General features: G+C 45.0%; 1 protein-coding gene across 2 annotated transcripts in view; it reads right to left on the reverse strand.

The window, feature by feature from the left end:
- Nucleotides 1–25,062, reverse strand: part of LOC126293308 (all trans-polyprenyl-diphosphate synthase PDSS1-like) — a 719,678-nt gene that overhangs the window by 135,692 nt on the left and 558,924 nt on the right. For both annotated transcript variants that reach the window (XM_049986449.1, XM_049986450.1), the window contains one exon: nt 16,449–16,587. In XM_049986449.1, coding sequence (XP_049842406.1) covers nt 16,449–16,587 — 139 coding nt within the window. The remainder of the gene's footprint in view (nt 1–16,448; nt 16,588–25,062) is intronic.

The following is a 25,062-nucleotide window of genomic DNA, read 5'->3' on the forward strand; positions in this document are numbered from 1 at the left end:
TCCTGAGTGAAAGTGAAGAAGAATTACATGATCTACTGAATGGAATGGCCAGTCTAATGAGTATAGAATATGCATTGAGAGTAAACCGAATAAAGACGAAGGTAATGAGAACACCGACAAACTTACCAGGATTGGTGGTCACGATGTAGATGGAATTCTACTGCCTAGACAGCAAAATAACCAGCGACAGACGGAGCAAGGAGGAAATCAAAAGCAGACTAGCACTGGAAAAAAGGGCATTGCTGTCCAAGAGAAGTCTGCTAGTATCAAACACTGACCTTAATTTGAGGAAGAAATTTTTGAGAATTGTACGTTTGGAGCACAGCATTGCATAGTACTGAAACATGAACTGTGGGAAAACCGGATCAGAAGAGAATCGAAGCATTTAAGATGTGGTCCTACAGACGAATGTTGAAAATTTGGCGGACTGGTAAAGTAAGGAATGAGGTTCTGCGCAGATTCGGAAAGGAAAGGAGTATGTGGAAAACAGTGACAAGGAGAAGGGACACGATGATAGGATATCTGTTAAGGCATCAGGGAGTGGCTTCCATGGTATTAGAGGGAGCTGTAGGGGGCAGACACTGTAGAGGAAGACAGACAGTGGAGTACATCCAGCACATAACTGAGGAAGTAGGTTGCAAGTGCTAGAGATGGAGAGGTTGGCAGAGGAGGAAAATTTATGGCGGGCTGCATTAAACCAGTCTGGATACTGATGACTCAAAAAAAAAAGTTTCGAATCTTAATGGCAAGACATAACTCGTTATATTTTGCTTGCTTTGACAATTGGTGAGCCCTCTCATTATCGGTTATGCTACGTGGCATTTAACCCACCTATTTGTATTGCCTGATTCTGGTTTCCACATTCTATTATTAAAATACTAGCGTAGCTTACAAAGTAGTTCTTTCTTGGATCACTTCCTGGATTCCAGAGCTTAAACTACTAACACGGAATCTTTGTCGGGCCTTGTGGTCTAGCGATAAAGCGTGTGCCTGAAAAGCGAAAGGTCACGGCATCGAATCCCGGTCGGGCCGCAGATGTTTCAGTCTGCCGAGCTTTCACCTCTGAATAATGTGGAGACAGGCCAGAATCGGTTAGTGGTTCGGATTCTACGGTAGGCTGTAGGCCCTTTTCCTCGGCTGGATGAACGCGGTAGGTTAGGGACACGCACGAATATAACGGACAAGCAAGACGCCGAATTGGCGTCCACATGAAACACAAAAGGCCATTGAGCCACACGAAATTATTATTATAGAGTATTATAATAGCACAATTTTTTGTGGGAGTCTTCTTACAAACTTCAAAAGCAACAGAGAGGATTCTCGAGGAAGCTTGAACAGCTTTCATACAGGGATCAGTGGACACCAAGAGGTTCATCCTACAATATTTTCAGCTTTTAATTTCGAATAGTTCGTGTGAACTGTAGTGTGGCCGTTTATTTTGCAATATTATCGGACTAATATAAGAGAGAGGTCTTGTTGTCAATTATCTTCTATTACATGAGTAAAAACTCGAAACGTCGTTATAGAGTAATTAATTAAGTTGCGAATGATGTGGCTCATTCGTTTGCCTCTCTGGTGTCAGTATATTGGCGGCAGACTGACTGCACCTTTGTTAATACGTGTCGTGGATACAGCTAGCGAAGTCTGGTGCCGTACTTTTATTTTCATATACAGTGTGTTTGAAAGACTTAGCATCAAACTTCTGCAGGTGATAAATCACATCGTGGCGAAAACCTTTTGTTAGAGATAATATGTTCGTTGACGCCTCCCGGTGTTCCTTAGCATTGGCCAGCCCTGGGACGACGAGACTTCCCTGAACTAGCAAGTTCTACTAATCAGCTGTACTACATACTACCCATCCCAGTAACTGGTACAGTGATTTTCAACCAGAAAACCTTAAGAACTAGTGTCTCTAAGTGAAGAAAGATATTTTAGAAGTGAATCAGGAAATTTAATTTTGCTGGACCTACCCCTCCCTCCTTTCAGACGGAGGAGATAATGGATTGTAGACAACACACAAGGCATAGGCACGCCGTAGAGTGCCTACATACTTTCGCCTCTCTGGGGCATAACAAGTACGGAAGGTTGTCAAACCTCGTCAGGAAGTATTAATGAACATTTTGCCTACCATATCAGACGTTTGATGCAAAGATTTTGAAACACCCTGTACACAAACACTGATGATAACTCAGTCTCGCCGGCCGCGGTGGCCGTGCGGTTCTAGGCGCTTCAGTCCGGAACCGCGAGACTGCTACAGTCGCAGGTTCGAATCCTGCCTCGGGCATGGATGTGTGTGATGTCCTTAGGTTAGTTAGGTTTAAGAAGTTCTAAGTTCTAGGGGACTGATGACCTCAGATGTTAAGTCCCATAGTGCTCAGAGACATTTGAACCATTTAACTCAGTTTCGATGATGCGCACCAATTGGTGCTGGTGACAGAAATGGCAAATGGCTCTGAGCACTGTGAAACGTAACATCTATGGTCATCAGTCCCCTAGAACTTAGAACTACTTAAACCTAAGTGACCTAAGGACGTCACACAACACCCAGCCATCACGAGGCAGACAAAATCCATGACCCCGCCGGGAATCGAACCCGGGAACCCGGGCGTGGGAAGCGAGAACGCTACCGCACGACCACGAGATGCGGGCGCTGGTGACCGATATCGTATTCTGTTAGATGTGAATTTGACATAATTTGGCCGATACTAGTCACATAAATAAAATGTGTGATTTGGCTGCATTTTTTTTTTTTTTTAAGTTTCATTATGACCATCTTACTACTACAAGGCCGTAGTGCTCCACACAAGCCTCTTAGCCAGTACCGACGGCCACCAACGCACAGCAAAACTGTGCTACGCTGTTGCAGACCACGGGTACTGTTGCCAATGCAGCACCGCGTGGAGGTGCGGCTGTGAGGAGTTCTTTCGATTGCACTTTGGTATTATTTTCTATTTACTTACAGCGATTACACTTAGTTTTTAAAGAAAGACACAGGATATTGGAAGTATGAAATTATAAATTTATGATTTAATTTAAGAAGAGAGCAAAAATACACAGGAAACAGTAGATACAGATATCCCTTCACCAACACCACCCGGGGAAGGGGACTTGCTATTGAAGTCCAGCGCCCGCACGTGGTGTCACTCATTTAATAATTATCCACATGAACATCCGGCTTCGGAAAAACTCAATTTGTTCAGTCCATGCAGATGTAATCTATGCCGCTGTTGTTTGTCAGAGTGCTGTGCAAGCTGATGTTTGTTAGGTTACAAAACAACAACTATTACTTCTACGTTAGTTAGTATACAAATTCCTCGTGGCTTTGGAACAAGATCCTGCCTCAGTGTAAGCTAATTAAGTTATGTGATTTCAACTGTGCTTCGTTGAGAGAGAAAAACAGGTCAACGGGGATATTAAGCTCTCTAACTCCTTTCGTGTCCTTTCTTTCAGGAGTGCTAGTTCTGCAGGGTCCGGAGTCTCGGTGCTGCACACAGTTTTAATCTGCCAGGAAGTTTCATATCATCGCACACTCCGCTGCAGAGTGAAAATCTCATTCTGGAAACATGCTCCAGGCTGTGGCTAAGCCATGTCTTCGCAATATCCTTTCTTTCAGGAGTGCTAGTTCTGCAGGGTTCGCAGGAGAGCTTCTGTTAAGTTTGGAAGCTACGAGACGAGGTACTGGCAGAAGTAAAGCTGTCAGGACGGGGCGTGAGTCGTGCTTGGGTAGCTCTTGGTAGAGCACTTTCCCGCGAAAGGCAATGGTCCCGAGTTCGAGTCTCGGTCTGGCACACTGTTTTAACCTGCCAGGAAGTTTCCTTTGGTGTTATTCAAGAGGAGCAGTCTGTGTGACAGTACAAGGTTTCACCCTCGACTTCCGTTCTCAAAAACAAGAACACAACAATGAAAAGTCCGCCATAGGCTTGTACGCGTACATTTCGCAAAGGAGAGATGGTGACATGGGGGAATGTAACAATTTTTTCGAATTAACCGACTGATTCGGAATCGCATCCAGCCGTGCGAAACGATTTTACTGGCTGTATAGTTACTGAATAAATCGCTGTGAGGTGGCTGTGTGTGTTAGAGGGATAGGAAAGCATAACTATCAAAGCGCGAGACACGTGTCAACGATAAGACGTGTTTTGTTCTAAGTTACAGGCCCCCCAACTTATTGTTTTATAAATTTATTTTTACCCTCAATACAGTTTTTCCCAAACAAAGCAGGTGTTGACAGATGTGAAAATTACCGAACAATCAATTTAATAAGCCACAGCTGCAAAATACTAATGCGAATTCTTTACAGACGAATGGAAAACTGATAGAAGCCGACCTCGGGGAAGATCAGTTTGGATTCCGCAGTAATACTGGAACACGTAAGGCAATACTGACCCTACGACTTATCTTAGAAGCTAGACTAAGGACAAGCAAACCTACGTTTCTAGCATTTGTAGACTTAGAGAAAGCATTTGACAATGTTGACTGGAATACCCTCTTTCAAATTCTGAAGGTGTCGGGGGTCAAATACAGGGAGCGATAGGCTATTTACAATTTGTACAGAAACCATATAGCAGTGATAAAGAGTCGAGGGACACGAAAGGGAAGCAATGGTTGGGAACGAAGTGAGACAGGGTTGTAGCCTTTCCCCGATGTTATTCAATCTTTATATTCAGCAAGCAATAAAGGAAACAAAAGAAAAGTTTGGAGTAGGTATTAAAATACATGGAGAAGTAATAAAAACTTCTGGGTTTGCTGATGACCTTATAATTCTGTCAGAGACAGCAAAGGACTTGGAAGAGCAGTTGAACGGAATGGATAGTGTCTTGAAAGGAGGATATAAGATGAACATCAACAAAAGCAAAACGAGGATAATGGAATGTAGTCGAATTAAGTCGGGTGATGCTCAGGGAATTAGATTAGGAAATGAGACACTTAAAGTAGTAAAGGAGTTTTGGTATTTGGGGACCAAAATAACTGATGATGGTCGAAGTAGAGAGGATATAAAATGTAGACTGGCAATGGCAAGGAAAGCGTTTCTGAAGAAGAGAAATTTGTTATCATCGAGTATAGATTTAAGTGACAGGAAGTCGTTTCTGAAAGTATTTTTATGGAGTGTAGCCATGTATGGAAGTGAAACATGGACGATAAATAGTTTGGACAAGAAGAGAATAGAAGCTTTCCAAATGTGGTGCTACAGAAGAATGCTCAAGATTAGATGGGTAGATCACATAACTAATGAGGAGGTATTGAATAGAATTGGGGAGAAGAGAAGTTTGTGGCACAACTTGACCAGAAGAAGGGATCGGTAGGTAGGACATGTTCTGAGGCATCAAGGGATCACCAATTTAGTATTGGAGGGCAGCGTGGAGGGTAAAAATCGTAGAGGGGGACCAAGAGATGAATACGCTAAGCAGATTCAAAAGGATGTAGGTTGCAGTAAGTACTGGGAGATGAAGAAGCTTGCACAGGATAGAGTAGCATGGAGAGCTGCATCAAACCAGTCTCGGGACTGATGACCACAACAACAACAACATCGTTTTTATTCCCAGTAGTTTCCTGCATGTGTAAAAACTAACTTATAGCTGCATGGTTGTAGTGCTGGCCTAAGCCATCAAATATTCTCCCCTTCCCGCAAACTGACCTGTGATGCTAGGCATCATTTTTGAGGAGTAAAGAACACGTCGCCTGTAATAGTAAAGCGTGTTATGAATGTATATATACTCTATGCCCAGTCTCCAAATTTTAGTAACTGAACCACAGACTTCTTTAATAATAAAAGGTTTTTATTGGCGTTGAGCCACAATCATGCGATGCTTTTCAAATGAGTAAACCGCCATTTGACAGCGTATTATTATTATATTTATCTTTTGTACTATTCAGATTAGCAGCCCGCATCTCGTGGTCGTGCGGTAGCGTTCTCGCTTCCCACGCCCGGGTTCCCGGGTTCGATTCCCGGCGGGGTCAGGGATTTTGTCTGCCTCGTGATGGCTGGGTGTTGTGTGATGTCCTTAGGTTAGTTAGGTTTAAGTAGTTCTAAGTTCTAGGGGACTGATGACCTGAGATGTTAAGTCCCATAGTGCTCAGAGCCATTTGAACCAGATTAGCATTGTACTTGATAAAGGAATGAAAACCAAAATCTAGATAGTACAAAAGAGAAATACAATAATACATAGTCAAATTACGGTTTTCTCTTTAAATTTTTTTTAATAAAGTTTGCGCACTCGTTGTGAAGTTTCTGGTAGACTACATCTGACCATCAGAAGGGAAGGGTCCGGTGTTGTGTACTAAGCGCATCGTAACCCTCTGACATCTGCGCCTGCCGTTCTAGAACATTCCCCCTGCAAACATTCTGTGTTATCACGCGCCGCTGGCCTGAAATCAACGGCATCCGGAGTAGAAGATCCCACGCATAGGCTGCAGATAACACGACTACACAAGCTCCTGCGTTGGGGGTGGCGCCGTTACTGGGAAGCACGGACTGCTGCCGAATGGCGTCGCACTGAAAGCATAGAACTGCGGTCAGGGCCGGTTCGAGAACGTTTTTCGTCTCAAGCGACTTATCATTTGCTCCCCCCGGTTTTCCCTTTTATCCTTTCACCCGCCCGTCCGGTTAGCCGTGAGGTCTAACGCACTGCTTTCCGGGCGGCAACGCGCGCCCGTCCCCGGCACGAATCCGCCCGGCGGATTAGTGTCGAGGTCTGCTGTGCCGGCCAGTCTATGGATGGTTTTTAAGGCGGTTTTAAATCTGCCTCGGCGAATGAGGGCTGGTTCCCCTTCTTCTGCTTCAGCTACACTATGTCGGCGATTGCTACGCAAACACTTTCTCCACGTACGTACACACCATCACTACCGCTCTAACATTGGGATTACACTCGCCCAGTGTGAGACGTCCCCGGGGGGTTCACTTGGGGCCGAACCGCACAATAACCTTGGGTTCGGTGTGGGGCGGCGGAGCGGTGAGTGGACTGCTCTAGCCTGTTGTGGGGTTGTGTACCACTGAGGCTACGGCGGGGACGAAGCCTCTCCGTTGTTTCTAGGTACCCAGGTCCATGCAATACAATACAATACAATACAATACTTTCACCCGTGTCAGCTTTCGCTATTAATTGTGATACGCATTGTGTACAAGAACTGCATTCAGATTGACGCCCCAAGTGGCCACTACTTATATGTAATACGTCACGTGTGCAATATGATTTTTTCCACTAAGTACAAACTCTATGGATTAATCGATGAGAGTACACGCAACAAAAAAGGTCTAATGAACTTATGTCTGGAAATGCATGGTTTCCATGCTAGAGTCCAGCCATCCTGATTTAGGTTTCCGTGATTTCCCTAAATCACTCTAGGCAAATGCCGCGATGGTTCCTTAGAAAGGGCACGGCCGACTTCCTTCCCTGTCCTTCCTAATCCGATGAGACCGATGACCTCGCTGTCTGGTCTCCTTCCCCAAAGAACCCAACCAACCATGCTACAGACTATTTATTGGTACAAAGACTGCGATCTAATAAGAGGTGTGCCATCCAGCCACGGTTGCACATGTGTTCGAAAATTGTTTCCATTTGCCTCATGCGTGCGTGTACGCGGCGTAGCATGTTCTGCCTCAAACGTTCACATCGGCCAGGCTGTATCCAAACACAATCAGAAACAGCACGTGTTGAGATCCGGTGAACGAGAAGGCCATGCAAATGGACCCCCTCATCCGATCCATCGACCCGGGAAGACACGACTGACATGCGTCCGCCGGCCGGAGTGGCCCAACGGTTCTAGGCCTTTCAGGCTGGAACCGCGTGACCGCTCCTGTCGCAGGTTCGAATCCTGCCTCGGCCATGGATGTGTGTCCTGTCCTTAGGTTAGTTAGGTTTAAGTAGTTCTAAGTTCTAGGGGACTGATGACCTCAGAGGTCGAGTCCCATAGTGCTCAGAGCCATTTTTGAACTGATGCCCTCAGATGTTAAGTCCCATAGTGCTCAGAGCCATTTGAACCATTTGAGATGCTTCCGGATGTTAACGACGAAGTGGACTGGAGCACCATCATGTAGTAGCCACAAAACGCTTTGAATCGTCAATGGCTCTTCTTCCAGCAGGGGAGACAAAGCCACCCGCAAGAAACGTCGATAGTTCCGGCCTGTTAGGCGACGTGGAAGGGAGACTGGCCCCAAAATACCGTCGCCAATTATACCGGCCCACACAGTCCGCCTGCACCGATGTTGATGATTCGCTGTCACCATACAATGGGGGTTCTGGACACTATACCACAGATGGCTGTTGCGAAAGTTAAAGATACCACTCCGCGTAAAGTTGGCCTGATCTGTGAATAGACAAAAAACCACGAACCGTGGTTGCTTGCTGTAGACACCAGTGACACAACTGCTCCAAATCTGGAATGTCTCTCGCTAGCACGGCCTGCACACGCTGTAAGTGATAAGGGTAGTAATAATTGTCATGGACAACGTTCCAGACGGTCGTCGGGCTTACCATGTACTGGCGGGCTAACTGCCTGGTACTGACACAACGGCCACCTTCCACAGTGTTAATCTCATTTTCCTCCAAGTCTGGCGTCCGGCCATTTCGGGTAACGTCCTTCATGATTTCCTGCTTCGTGAAACGCCTCTGTCTCAGACAAACGGAAAAACACCGTTGCAAACATTGAATGTTGTCGTTATTGTTGGCGCGTTAGGTATCCTGATACAAGCCTGTTGCCCGACGCCCGTTGCCATTTGCCTTTCCGTAAGCAAACACCATGTCGGCAAGCTCTAGATTCGAATACAGAACCACTGTGTGCAACGCTCTATCACATCCAATACAAGGTGAGTCAGCAAGGGAAGTAAATCGAACACAACATTACCAGTTGCAACAATGAAAAATTGTACTGAAATGCAGGAGGATCTGCAGCGAATTGACGCATGGTGCAGAGAATGGCAATTGAATCTCAATGTAATGTGCTGCGAATACATAGAAAGATAGATCCCTTATCATTTATCTTACGCATTAGGAGTGATTTAAAATGGAATGATAATATAAAGTCGATCGTCGGTAAAGCAGATGCCAGACTGAGATTCATTGGAAGAATCCTAAGGAAATGCAATCCGAAAACAAAGGAAGTAAGTTACAGTACGCTTGTTCGCCCACTGCTCGAATACTGCTCACCAGTGTGGGATCCGTACCAGATAGGGTTGATAGAAGAAATAGAGAAGATCCAACGGAGAGAAGCTGGCGAAGATGATAGATAAACTCCAGTGGAAGACTCTGCAGGAGAGACGCTCAGTAGCTTGGTACGGGCTTTTGTTAAAGTTTCGAGAACATACCTTCACCGAAGAGTCAAGCAGTATATTGCTCCCTCCTACGTATATCTCGCGAAGCGACCATGAGGATAAAATCAGAGAGATTAGAGCCCACACAGAATCATACCGGCAATCCTTCTTTCCACGAACGAGACTGGAATAGAAGGGAGAACCGATAGCGGTACTTAGGATACCCTCCGCCACACACCGTCAGGTGGCTTGCGGAGTATGAATGTAGATGTAGATTACAACGGCAGGAGAGGGCGCTAGGGTATGACGCATGAGGAACATTACACACCCTCTAGGAGGAAACCATGAGTTCTGTAACTATGGCTCCATCGTACAGTTCGTATTGGACCGCCGTCTCTGTAACTGCATGATTGACTAAATGGTCTCTAGCATGGAAACCGTGCATTTCCGTAAATAAGTGCATTAGATCTTTTCTTTTCCGTATCCTCTCACCGAGTATGTACGCGGTGGAAAAAATCACCCTGTAGAAAATAGAAGTCGTGGTGCTCATATCAGCTTGGCTTGCCAAACGGCGGCTTTTGTCGCTTGGGCCTTAAAACGGCTCTGATCGCGGTTCTGCACTACCCCTGATGACCATCGTCGGCGAGTATGACAACAACCTGGAAGAGATTCCTTTCTTCCAACGCTTGGAGAGGCACAGCAGTCATTGTTTGTGGACTCATCCAGATGACTTGAGGTCAAGGCTGATAGTGACTGAACGAACTCTGAAGGCGCAGACATCCTGCGTCCTTGTGTGTTTCCTCTAATGCTACAGTATCGTGGTGCCATTTTTCAACAATGCAATGCTCATTGACACGGCACAAATGTAAGAAAATGAAACACTTACAGCCGTCCTTATGATGTCATTTATCGTACAGCTACCAGTTTCGGTGCTTCAGTGCACCATCTTCAGGCCTTAGCTGATGCCGAAGGAGTTAACACCATCTGTGTACACGATGCATCAGTGGCAGACATCTATAATTGGTTTAAGCAGGCTACCTGTAACCACGATGATGTCTCTCCAACCATCAACTGTTTAACTGGTAGTCATATAATAAATGACATAATAAGGACGGCCGCCGGTTTTCATTTTCTTACAGAAGTGAACGGCCAAATTTCTCCAGACCTCCAATCACAACGATGGACATACGAAAACACATGACACATGTCTCTAGAACTGTCTCCGTGATGTTGATGTACTTCTGCGGCCAGCAAGATCCCTCTATCTGTCCCCGATAGGTAAAACAACATTCCAGCGCTAGTACCCATGTTCAAATGTGTGTGAATTCCTAAGGGACCGAACTACTGAGGTCATCGGTCCCTAGACTTACACTACTTAAACTAACTTACGCACACACATGTCCGAGGGAGGACTCGAACCTCCGGCGGGGGAGAGAGGGGGTGTAATCCGTGACACAGCGCCGCAGACCACGCGGCCACTCCACGCGGCAAGTATCCATGATATCAACGACCCGCTACAATACTTGTGGGTCAGCTCGCCTCAGGAGAAGACAGAACGGCTTTATGATACCCCTCCTAACCGAATCAGTGCATTCACGCCAGATGGAGTGCAATGTTATACTGCTTTATCGTCAGTTCATACTGCCAAGTTCTTCGTAAATTTGACAAGATTTTATGATCACTGGAATAACATCGCGTACCCTCTCAACCAGTGAAGTTTCATTTCGTTTCCTCCTCCCTTTCCGGGTGCCTCCTTTTTTCCCCCTTGTCAGGCAATGTAGAATCAGGGCATTGAGGTCAAATGTGCCGGTAGCTGGCCTTTTTTTTTTTTAATTGTAGGGACTTGTAGGAGAAAATTACCCCAGTTTCTCATTCAAGTTGCCTGTGTTTCGCCATCCGTGTGCTTAGTCACTGTCCTCTGCAATGAATCGGAGCTAATTATCTACCTACTCCTTTCTTTGCACACCGCATCTCAGACACTGGTTCTCTGTTATCGAATGTGACTAGCGAAAGTTCATAGGGACGCAGTAAAAGCCTCGCGTGCTCATTTCCTTCAGACTGCAGCAATTGTTCCCTTTCAAGAGCACTGAAGGCGAACTACATGTTTCTCCGTACTTACGAAACTGCAGAGTGGATGAAACAGAGCCTTGATATTTTGTAAGCACGTTGACCTGCTTTAGTTAAGTTTATGATAAGCGCTACAATCAACAAACTGGCCTTAACTTAAACTTTGAGTGTGGAGTACGTATCATTATTGGCAGTGAAATGTACATACTCGCCGTGTCGATTCGACTATGTTCGGAATTTACTTCCTTGTTCCAAAATACATACGTGCATGATCACACAGTCACGACTTTAACCGATCGAAGTGACGGGATGTTACAACCTCAGTCAAAGATATTTATTTAAACGGCACAGCACACAAGTTGGTGCTAATGCACGTCACATAACATCTATATTTCGTAAACCACATTACGTTGTCTGCAGGTGGTATACATCTGTTATTGTGGTTTTTCCTCCTTTCCTGTAAAACGTATCATTAGGAAAGTTCCATGAAATGTCCACCAAATCAAACTAATTTAGGTTCCCACTAGCGTTCACTCTATGTAATTTGACGAACGAGCGGGATGCTGGCCCGAGTATTTTATAATCAAATGGTTCAAATGGCTCTGAGCACTATGGGACTTAACATCTGAGGTCATCAGTCCCCTAGAACTTAGAACTACTTAAACGTAACTAACCTAAGGACATCACACACACATCCAACCCCGAGGCAGGATTCGAAGCTGCGACCGTAGCGGTCGCGCGGTTCCAGACTGAAGCGCCTAGAACCGCCCGGCCACTCCGGCATTTTATAATCTGGTGCATCCAGTCTGCGATGTTGTTTCGCTACGAAGCAGAGGAACTACAGTTTCGCGGCAGATAGTACGAACAAATAATTATAGCCCCGAAAGTTTTGTTAACTGTGAGCGATTGGCTCTAGTGTGGCGGTCGACGTTCCCAGCTCCGACCAGGCGTCTTGGAGGAGCACCGCCTGAAGGGCGGTGTATACTGGCTGCATTGCCACGTTCATCACAGACCTTTGTTTTTCCTATGAACAAAGGCTCCCCATCGACTGCTAGTACTGTAGTTGTTTTACATGTTTCTCTCAGTTACTAAATTTCCTAGTTTAATCATTTATGGAGTAAATTTGCAACGCACATGTTGTTTTGTTCATCGTAAGCAGCATCTGTTTTCCTACAGTTGATCAGATAGGCTCAGGTTCGGCTCTTTTAATCTTAAATAACATTCTCCCGTGGGATTTAACGCACGGAATTTACTCAAGTTGAGGCATTTTCGCGTGTTGTGTGTTCAGTTTAGTATTATGTTCCCATCCCCTCCCCCCCCTCGTGTAAGAGCTACTGCTTCTAGTAATTGTGTATCTAAAAGATTTTTAACGCCTCTTGAGGCTTTCATTTACAACTTCCGATTCACGTAGTGCATTGACCAATAGCAAGCTCTAGTGTTTCACTAGTACGCACAGGTCATAGAATGCGTTGTCATTATACGTTGCGCATGTCAAGCAGTGTATTTGATATTTACTTTCATTGGAATAAAAATATTATTACTGAGAATATTTGCGAATATCTGCATCTGTAGAGACCGCAATCATCGTCTGATCAAAAACCTTGCTACGTGCATAGTGAACCGTGAACCATCTCGGAAGTCGGAGAAAGTGATGGAGGAAGATTAAGAGTTTTACATCCCATCGGTGACAAGGTATTCCGAGTCAGAGCACAATCTTGAATTGGTCCACCTCCATAGCTGAACAGACGGGTGTCTGACGGCTACTCGAAGGACCGGAGTCCGATTCGGGTACTGCCACGGATATATCTTTGGCGGGAGGACTGGAACGTCGTGCTCTCGGCCTTTGATGTCTATAAAGCTGGCAACCGCACTAATGACGGTGTGTTGACCCCACGCCATTCCATACCGCATCCTATGACGCCATTGTAAGAGGATGGCATGGCGGTCGGTCGATACTGATTTTGCCCAAATGGGGCAGAACGGCAGAACTACATTAATTCTTTTTTTTCTTTTTTGTACGATTTGGAACTGGACTAGGAAATTGGCAACGTTTGGGAGCACTCCTGGCATTCGCCTTGCGCCGTTTAAGGAAACCACAAGAACAGTTACATTTGAATCGGCGTGCTCCCGAAATCGAGAGCAGAACATTACCACTGAGGCAGTGCTGCGGCATTTACCGCAGCCTGGCGGCTAGAACACATATGCTTTGACAGTTAAGCACTTCCAACGCACAGGGAACCAGTATAAGGGAAACCTGTTGGATTCTTCGTGACATTTACTCGAAGTTGTGGAGAAAAAGCAAGATGTTAGCAGAGAGACAGACGGTATTTATAAAAGAATCCGGGGACCAGTGACAGTCATAAATTTTTGCGGTCGAAAGCTGCCCCCGTGAGACCGCTGAACTTTCTACCTTTCTACTTCCTCCTGTCTCCTTCCCTCTTGTCCTCTCAGTCTCGGACGTCGGACTGACACACACACACACACACACACACACACACACACACACACATATATATATATATATATATATATATATATATATATATATATATATATATATATATCACCTTGCACACCAAGAACTATTTTCCAAATGTTTTTCAAGATCAGTTTTCTGTCTTATTTTATTTAATACTGGACATCACTTATCTCTTCCTATTTACTATTGTGCTGCGTTTGAAGCTCTCCATGCGTTCAACAATAGTACCGTTCCATTCACATCACTGATGTGTTTTATTAAATCACTTTATGCACGTACTTAGCTTCTGCTAATTTTCAACTGTCGTATAAAGACTATTACTTTCAAGATTTTTCCAGGTGAATAAGATTCCGATTTTGTGTATCCGCTGGAAATTGCTACTTCTCTCAAATCTGAGGAAGTTAGAGCATTATGAGCAGGGCCCTCCGACTACATAAAGATTTCGACGATCTAACGCGCCGATTAGGTAGGATTTTGCACGACACCCCTCAGGAGAATACCCAACAACTGTATCAGTCAATGTCAAGCCGAATAACTGCTTCAATAAGGGCCAGAAGTGAAACAACGCTTTATTGGCTTGCTCCATTTTGTGATAACGTAGGCTTTCCCGGACTTCGAGGCCATGGCACTGAGGACTTCAGCTTTCCTACCAACGTGCTTCTGGAGATACGTGGACGATACCTTCTTCGTCTGGCCGCTTGGAAGTGACGCTCTTAACAGATTTTTGGACCACTTCAACTGTCTTCATCCCCGTATCAAATTTACTATGGAGGTTTAAAATGATTGCATTCTTCCATTTTTAGACTTAACGGTTCATAAAAAACCAGATGGAACTTTGGGACACAGTGTTCACCGAAAGCCGACACACACAGATTGCTATCTGCATCCTAAGAGTTGCCATCCACCACACCAACGTAGAGGCGTCCTTAGGACTTTGGTACGGAGAGCTTATGCCATTTCCGAAGGAGATAGCTTAACCCAAGAACTTGAGCATTTGATGACTGTTTTTAAGGAAAATGGATACACCGAGGAACAGATTCGTCGGGCTATGGAGATTGGACCATCTCCGGAGGTGTACGAAGAGGAACATAGATCTGTGGCCTTTCTTCCTTATGCTGTAGGCTTATCGTTTAAGATTAGACGAGTTTTAAGGAATTTTAACATTAAGAGTGTGTTCCGTCCACCTTCTAAGATTAGGGCTCTGCTCGGCTCTGTGAAGGATGATATGGGACTAAGGAAACCCGGGGAGTACAAAATCCCGTGTCAATGTGGGAAAGCTTACGTTGGCCGTTCTATTGGTACAGTGCATGACAGGTGTGTGGAACGTTGCCGTCACACGAGGCTACAACAGCCGTAAAAGTCGGCGGTGGCAAAACACTGCCTAAATGAGGGACACAAAATGAAATTTGACGAAACTGTTGTGGTTGCCAATATTTCCGGTTTTTGGAACAGTGTCTATAAACTGGCGATTGAAATTAGGTTGGCTGATAATTTAATCAACAGAGACAACGGGTTTCCTCTTAGCAAAACGTGGAATCCTGTATCATCTCGCATCAAAGCTGAACGTTCTTCGGTACGGCCTTTATTGCGATATTTCGTTGCCAGCAGTGTTTCACTAAGGGCGGCGCCACCTCCCTGTTTTGGAAGGTAGAAACCGTGATGGCGGTGCATTCGTCGTGTACTAAACGGTGGTCTATATAGGACGTCGATTTGCAACCTGGCGTCAGTTCTCAGCGGGACTCATCAGCAGAAGCAGCATCTCCTGAAGATGGCGAACAGTTGGATCGCCGAAATATAGAGTAAAGTTGATTTTAGGTTCCGGCAGCAAACCCGAAGAGACTTTCAAGAATTGCTCCATTTTGTTTCTTCGCACATGTATACCACATGTACTGATTTCCGTCCAATTCGGATAATTTCTTCGTTGCGCCTCTCGCTCTCTCTTACACTCTCTCTCTCTCCCTCCCTCCCGTATTAGAGTGCACTTTAGATTCTTGTAGACTTACCGCACTGGTAAAACAAGTCGAGTGATGAGTGAAGATCATCATATGCTGCCATACGAAACATACTTTAGAACACTACCTCTGCCGCGGAGGACACACGACGCCACCTGTTCCTGGGAGGACTGTCAGTAGACTCGACGATTATGCGAGCTCCCAGAACGCTTGCGAAACTATTTACGATTTAGCTACATAATCTAATCAGGAACAGGATGTAGTCACTTTCACTGGCTACTCCCCGCTCGCATCGGTCACTCCGTTCCAAAATACTGGGAGAATCACTCAACCTTGAACCAGCCGCATAGACCCCTCCACAGCCCATTCACGAGGATTAGGGAAAGACCAGCCCATCGCCGCCAGGCTGGTGGAACTTGCTTCCCGCAGTTACCGACTGTGGCGTAGGCGATAGCCACATGAAGATCAAAGGCTGCTCAGGAAATGATATGTCACAAATTTTCCCGAAAATCGAAGTGAGACAAGCAGCTGGAATGGCGAATCTCAAACTGCTCCATAAAACTTATTACAATGTTTAGATCGCATCGCTACACTTCCTTTACACATGCCTTCCGATCTAGATATTATAATGTCATGGTCCACAAGTGAACCATGTTGAGTCCTCCGCCTGTGAAGTCGCGCGGCGGCTACGGCTGCGGCCTACCTTCTTGTGGTTCCACAGCACGTTGACGCTCGGCTTCCCCCTTCGGAAGTCTGACTGGTCGATGACGTCATCGTGGATGAGCGACGCCGAGTGGATCATCTCGCAGATCATAGCCACTTGCCGCTGCGACGCAAGCAGGCTGCGAACACCAACACTCGTTGTTAGACAAGAAAGCAAAAACAAACAAACACTACGCAGACACTTACTTAACTTTAGTTACTTTACTACAACGCGTTTCCTGGGCTTTGCTCCATGTTAGATTTGACAGTTGTGGGTTCAGCTCAGCGTTGTCGACGCAAAACTAGCGATGTCGAAATTTAAAATGTTTTAAATTAATGACTATTGGTCATAAATCACTGAAAACACTAACAAAAATGCGGAGGAGTAGCGATATAAACTGAATGAGTTACAGGAAATTTGAGTACGAGCCTGAAATATATTGGAGGCATCTTAAGAAAATGAAATTCATCGGCGAAAGAAGTGGCTTACAAAACAATATATTGCTAAACATTTCAACCAGGTACTCTTACCAGGAGCCAAGGAAAAGCGGAGAGTTTCGTCACGGGATCGCTTAGCAAGTGTGTTTGTGTGTTATGGAAATGATGAATAAACTCCAGTGGCAGGCGCTGCAAGAGAGGCGTCTGGCTACATGTGGGGGTTTACTGCTGGACGTCGGAGATTGTACGTTTCTAGAAGAGAACGATAACCTTACACTTTGTCGCACACACATCTCGACAAATGACCACGACTTGAAAATCAGAGAAATGGAGATTCTGCGACAATCATTCTTCCCACGCACCACCTGTGGATGGGCCAGAGATGGAAGAGGAGGAGGACGAGAAGATTAGTGTTTAACTTCCCGCCAAACAACGAGGTCGTTAAAGACGGAGCACAAGCACGGTTTAGGGAAGGATGGGAGAGAAAATCGACCTCGCCCTTTCCCGGCATTTGCGTGAAGCGATTTCCGGAGATCACAAAAAACCTAAATGAGGATGGCCGGACGCGGATTTGAACCGCCGTCCTCCCGAATGCGAGTCCGGTGTCCTAACCACTCCGTCATCTCGCTCGGTAACGACCAGAAATGGCGGAAAACTATGGTGGTAACGATCGTTTCGCCACACGTCATAAGGTACTTTGCCGAGTAGTGGTAGATGTAATTAACTGCCAAACTGGCAAGCGTCTTAATCTCAAAATCTGTGAAAAATGCCACGTTGCAGCATGGTCTGTAACAGGCATTAAATTGAATTTTTCCCTATAACTGATTGGGTAAGGCAGTTCAAAGGTTGGAGGAAGGTAAGAACGTACCACATCAATGTCCATTAAAACACAGTGGAGTTCCAATCTACTATGCCATTTAGAGAAGCCTTATCTTTATACACTCTCTAATCAAATGTATCCGGACACACTTATGTAAGAAGAAATTGATCACTAGTAGTCACGAAAGGCAGACCCGCCATAATAAAAGGAGGCGAGGAGTGTTTAGGGAAGCACTGGCAGCAGAATGAATCGGACAGTAGAGCTCAGTGACTTCGAATGTGGACTAACCACTGGATTTCGCGGGTGTAACTAATCCATCAAGGATATTTGAACCCTTCATAACACGTCCAAGTTGACTATTAGTGACGTGATTGTCAAACGGACAGGTGAAGGATGAATCACAGGTAAATCAAGATCAAGATGACCTCATGCACCGAAGGACTGGGACCCTCGGAAAAAAAATTGTTCAAATGGCTCTGAGCACTATGAGACTTAACTTCTGAGGTCATCAGTCCCCTAGAACTTAGAAGTACTTAAACCTAACTAAACTAAGGACATCACACACATCCATGCTCGAGGCAGGATTCGAACCAATGACCGTAGCGGTCGCGAGGTTCCAGACTGTAGCGCCAAGAAGCACTCGACCACTACGGCCGGCGGGACCGTCGAGTATTGCGAAGTGTGGTTGTATAAAAATCGCATGAAATCAGCCGTAGGAACCATTCTTGAGTTCCGAAGTGCTACCACCAGTCAAGCTAGCTCAAAGACTGTGCGTAGGCATTTATAAAGAATGGGGTACAATGCTCCTCGTAAGCCACAGATTTCTATAGTCGTTGTCAAGTGACGCCTGAAGTGGTGTAAAAGAGTGACGACAATGGACAGTATACGATTGGAAGCGAGTGATTTGGAGTGATAAACCGCGGGTTACCCTGTAGCAATCCGATGGACGGGTTTAGCTTTCGTGAATACTTTGAGAACGTTACCTGGCATCATGTGTAATGCCAGTATTGAAGTACGAAGGGGATGGTGCTATGTTATAGGTTTGTTTTTCGTGGTCAGAGTATGAGCCCATTACTGCGCTTAAGAAAATTCTAAATGCCGAAGGACATGAACACATTTTACGGGCTGCGTAGTGTACTGTAGAGGGACAGTTCTGAGACCAAGACTGTTTTCACCAGCATGACAATGAACCCTGTCATAAAGGAGAATTTATGCGGCAACGGTTTGTAAACAATGAATTGGCCTACCCAGAGGCCAGACCTGAACCAATGGACGATCTTTGGGATGTGTCGACTTCTCTCCAGCCCGCAGTGTCTCTGTTTGGGCTACTGAGGAAGCATGGTCTGCTATTCCTCCACACACATTCAGACACCTCATTTAAAGAGTACCCAACAGAGTTCAAGCCGCCATAAGGGCGAAGGGTGGACCCTCCCCAAATTGATTTCCACTAGTCTCTGTCCTGATACTTCTGATCAGGTATTGTATACAAAGTGAGCAAAATTGCAGTACTTAACATGAATGGCGGAATTATTCCAGACTTGGACGAAGAATAGGATAATCAATAAGGTCTCTGTAACGCCAACTAAACAGTTACAAAAGTGGATACCTGAAAACGTTTCCCGATATGCCTTGCCAACTTCAAAAACCGCAAATATGGGAGCTGGGGGTTTGAAGAGACAAATACATCGTTCAGAAGCGTACATCGGAGTAAACTTCTCTACCCTGGAGGCTCCTGGCAAGCAGCATTCCGTTTACATAAGTGAACTTGGTAGTCCGGCAGTGAACTAGAGACCTTGCCGGTTTGTCTAGGCGCCGGGCAGCTGGTTGCAGGAAACAGGTTAAAGCCGGTCGGCTATCTCTGCTCTGAGGTAGGTAACCGCCAGAGGCGTTATGCCGTGCGCTAGTGACGCACTGGTGCCTCTAGGCAGGTCCAGCCAAGTGAAACTGCCCGCTCAAGTTATGCAACGGGCTTCTAATACTGCTAGGCAAACTAATACAAACATCAACCTAAAACAATAAAGTGCTCATATACCAGCTCCAGGCTCCGGCGCTGACAGAAAAGTCAAATGCCGATATGCCGCTGTGTCATCCTCTGTATATGGTGTAATTTTTATGCTGTGTGGAGTGGCATAGGGATCTAATATCACATCGCTCTCCCGGTCGTTGTCAACTTTCCAGACCTCGGAGCTGCTACTTCTCGTACAAGTGCTCGATCCAATCACATTAATGTGACCATCACCTGTGTTCGACGTCAATAATGGCAGAAGCAGCACTAACAGTGCAGAGTCTTCGGTTGTTTGCAGATGACGCTCTAGTTTATCGACTAATAAAGTCATCATAAGATCAAAACAAACTACAAAACGATTTAGAAGAAATATCGGAATGGTGCGAAAAGTGGCAGTTGACCTTAAATACGGAAAAATGTGAGGTCATCCACATGAGTGCTAAAAGAAGCGCGTTAAACTTCGGTTACACGATAAATGTCTAATCTAAAAGCCGTAAATTCAGCAAAGTACCTAGGTATTACAATTGCGAACAATTAAAATTGGAAGGAAGACGTAGGCCGGCCGAGGTGGCCGAGCGGTTCTTGGCGTTACAGTCTGGAACTGCGCGACCGCTACGGTCGCAGGTTCGAATCCTGCCTCCGGCGTGGATGTGTGTGTTGTCCTTAGGTTAGTTAGGTTTAAGTAGTTCTAAGTTCTAGGGGACTGATGACCGCAGAAGTTAAGTGCCATAGGGCTCAGAGCCATTTGAACCATTTTTGAAGGAACACGTAGAAAATATTGTGGGGAAGGCTAACCGAAGACTGAGTTTCATTGGCAGGACAATTAGAAAATGTAACAGATCTACTAAGGAGACTGCCTACATTACGCTTGTCCATCGTCTTTTAGAATATTGCTGCGAAGTGTGAGACCCTTATCAGATAGGATTGACGGAGTAAGTCGAAAAATTCCAAAGAATGGCAGCACGTTTTGTATTACCACAAAATATGGGAAAGAGTGTCACAGAAATGATACAGGATTTGGGATGGACATCATTAAAAGAAAGGCGTTTTTCGTTGCGACGGAATCTTCTCACGGAATTCCAACCACCAACTTTCTCCTCCGAATGCGAAAATATTTTGTTGATACCGACTTACATAGGCAGGAACGATCACAAAGATAAAATAAGGGAAATCAGAGCTCGTACGGAAAGATAAAGGTGTTCATTCTTTCCGCGCGCTATACTAGATTGGAATAATAGAGAATTGTGAAGGTGGTTCGATGAACCCTCTGCCAGGCACTTAAATGTGATTTGCAGAGTATCCATGTAGATGCAGATAAAGCCTGTCGCGGGGACGCGAAAAACAGTGCAGTCATTGGAAGAGCAAACAGAGCGATTTATCGGACATCCAAAAGAGCAAGACCATTGGATTTCGGGCCAACTATGGAAGTATTTCCGAACCGGACAATCTTCTATACTGTTCGCGTGCCGCTGTGATGGAAGTATACCGTGCATGGCAAAATGGCGTTGTCCAAAACCGGCGCCGATGCAACTGTAGTGCATCAATCGCCGTAGATGACAGGGGTGAATGACGGTTGCGGAGATGTACACGGGCGAATGGACGTGCAACTGTTGAGAAACTTACTTCCCAAATGAACCAATGGGGCTACCAACAGTGTGTCGTCCATGACTGTTCAGTGGACAGGTAGCCTTCTCAGATGAATCACCTTTTACGCTCCATCGGGCAGTAGGCCGTTGGCGTGTTCGCCGTGAACCGTCTAAATTATTCGCCACCTAAGCAGTAGGCGCTATGTTGTTATGAATGTTTTCCTGGCATTCTCTGGGTGATCTCGTCATTTTGGAAGGCACACTGGATCAACACAAGTAATCAACTATCCCTGCAGACCAAGTACTCCCGCACACACAGTTGGTTTTTCCTCAGCACGATGGCATCTACAAGCACGACAACGTGTCACCGAGTTCACAGTGAACATGCGTGGTTCAAAGAACACCAGGACGAGTTACCCGTTCTCCACTGGTCACCAAAATGCCCTGATTTAAACACAGTATATGGGACCACTTCGATCAGACTATTCGCGCTATGGATCTTCCATCGAGAAACGTAGCTCAGCTGCCACAGTACTAGAGTCGGCATGGCTACCTCCCAGAACCTCACTGTCAATCTCCATGCGCGTCTCGCTGCGGTCCGCGCTGCAAAAGGTGGTTATTCAGGCTTTAGGCAAGTGGTCACATTAATGTGACCGTAAGTTAAGGAGAAACGCCTGGGAGTACAACGAGAACCGAGCCCGGATTACACTCACGGTAGTCAGGCGCGCTCACCACTCAGCTACGCAGGCGGAGACTAAGACTAACGTGGACGGCCGAAATAACTTGAATCCTGAAACTTACTGACAGAATGAACCTGTGAAGTTTGAAAGGCAGGGTATGAGGTACTGGCGAAGTACAGCTTCAACGTGGGTCGCGAGTCGTTCTTGCATTGCTCAGAGGTGGCTGTTCTAGTGCGTGCACTGCCCTGTTTAGCCATAGCAGGTTTTACATTTTTTTTTCCTTTTATTACAGTTTTAAAGTGCTTGCTGGAAAGGTGCTATTTATATTTTTTGCACTTTTAAGATGATCATTTACAACAGACATTTGTTATTACAATGCATAATTTGCACGAGATGTATCTTATTTTAACAATGTATACAATAATACAACAAAGGAGAAGAGTGGAGATGAGGATAAGGTTTTTGAAGTGAGAGTGATAGACATAAACATTAACATATAATAATATATAATTATTCACATTGGTGCGTGTAGTGTTACTGTACATAATTTTCACGAAATATATCTTATTTTAACAATGTATACAATAATAGAACAGAGGAGAGGAGAAGAGCACATGCCGCGAAACGCAAAGGTTCCTGGTTCGATTCCCAGTCCGGCAAACAGAGTGAAAATTCATTCTGGAAATCTTGAATCCTAGTCGTCATTGATGTGTACATCAGAAGACGTTTTAAATCACACAAGGTGTGTTCAAAAAGTAAACGGAATTTCCTAGTTTTACGAGCAGTTTTATTGTTATTCGCTTGATTTTCGAGTTAATACATCCGAAAGTGTCTGTACCATCTTAGACAAATATGATATTTTATGTCAATTTGTATCAAAATTCGCTTCAAGAACGTATATAGTGTAACAAACCATTAGAAAGGTTAAATATCGGCTTTGATGAGTATACTACGAGTGATAAAAGGCTTTATGAATGGTACAACTTTACAATCTGGCAAGTAAGAGCGTGGTCTGCGTTACACACATTTCACCTTAGTTTTTCCACAACCCAACAGAAAGAACCTTTTCCCTTCACGCAATATCCATAACACATTAATTTACTTTAAACTTTTGACTGAAATACACAGAAAGAGACACGAGTGTAGCTTACGCTTCGTGTTTATCAAATATATTTGAAGTCGACTGCATAGCGTTGGTTCATCGATAAAAATGAAGAATGGATACTGCAGGACACTGATCCGAAGCACCGCAGCAGCCTTTGCAGCGACTGAAAAAGGAGAAAGGTGTCAAGGCACTGGAATGGCCCTCACAGTCGCCTGACGTTAATCCCACTGAAAATGTATCGTCTTACATCAGAAAGAAGTTGCAAGGAAAAAATATCTTAACTTTGAAACAGCTGTAAACGCAAATTCGACGCACTTCGAGGTCTCTTCCACGTGGATACGTGGAAAACTTTCAAGCATGCTTCGGAGATCTCAAGCAATTATCGACGCTGCGGGTGACTGAACATATTGTTAATTCTAACTGCTTTTTCCTGTCGTTCATATATGATGTATGTATATGTTTTAGTTTTTTGTCAAATACATTTTTTCTACGGATTAACCCGACCACCATCTTATTTAACAGACTATATGCGTTTCGAGGAAGAACGCGTAAGATGACGAAGGTGATGAACACCCTGGACGCCCGAGCACATCATTAACCGATGAAATCGTGAAAACACTGAAAGAAACGACTATTAGAAATTATTAGGGAAGTCGCTGATAATTTTGGCATACCAACTGGCTCATACCACGACATTTTTTCGGATGTTTCGGTTACGAATCGCGCGACAGAATAATTTGTTCAAAAACTCCTGAATTTCGAACAAAAGCAGCGGCGAATTCCAGTTACTGATACGTGTCGTAGCAGGTGATGAAATACAGGTTTACGGCTGTGACGTCGAAACTAAGGCTCAACTGTCTCAGCAGTCTTGATCGCAGAGATTTCAAAAACATTTTTAAAACGGCGGTCAAATACGAAGGTTAAGGTCACTGTGTTCTGCGACTATAACGACATAGTGCAGCATAAGTTCTGGCCACAAGGTGGATCGATCAATATGGACTACAATGAACAAATTCAAAGCCGGTTAACGAAAAAGTATTTACGAAAAAGAACTCCCGGATTTGTGAGGAAACACTTCATGTCTTTTGGGCCATGATAATACACCAGCTTAGACTTATAACCTACTTAAACCAACAGTGTAACGATGTTGCATCTTCCACATTCACCAGACATGGTCCGTGTGGCCTTTCTCTGTTCGCTAAAATGTAGGAAACTATAAATGGCTGCCATTTCGCAAACACAGATAAGACTGTTGAGAGAGCTAAAAGTTTTACTTGGATTTGAGAAAACGCTGTGACAGATGTGTACGATATAAGGGCCATTAATTTTGACGGGAATAAAAAAGATGTGGACCAACAAATAAAATTCTTTAAAAATTGTTTTTAAATACATATCATATACACTCTCTGGGCAATAATAACTGGAGATCTGTTAGTGGACATTAGTATAGGGTGTATCAACCGTCGCCAATACGAATGCTTGAGCGTTCATTTTCAATGAAGTGTCCGGGTCTGTGGAAGAGTAACAGCCCATTATTCAACAGCCGAAACCAGAGAGGGTAGTGATGTTGGACTCTAGCATCGAGAAGAAGGCAATTCATCCCGAAAACGTTCCGTGCGTCGGGGCTCTGGACAAGCCACTCTATTTTATGAATGTTGTTGTCCACAAACTTTTGCCTCACAGGTGCTGCTTTACGACACGGTGCATTCTCATACTGGTACAATCATTATCTCCGAACTGACCCTCTACTGTACGCAGCAGACAATGCTGTAAAATGCGTTCATATTACTTCACATTTAGCGTTTTCATAGGAGCAGTAAGCGGACCAGACCCCAATCACAAAAACCCGTATCATAGCACCATCACCTCCACTATACTTCGCCAACAGCCTTGCCGCAATGGTAACATCGGTTCCCGGTAGAACACCGAAGTTAAGCGTTGTCGGGCTGGGCTAGCACATGGATGGGTTACCATCCGGTCT

Source organism: Schistocerca gregaria, chromosome 10, assembly GCF_023897955.1.
Source record: "Schistocerca gregaria isolate iqSchGreg1 chromosome 10, iqSchGreg1.2, whole genome shotgun sequence".
Lineage (NCBI taxonomy): Eukaryota > Metazoa > Arthropoda > Insecta > Orthoptera > Acrididae > Schistocerca > Schistocerca gregaria.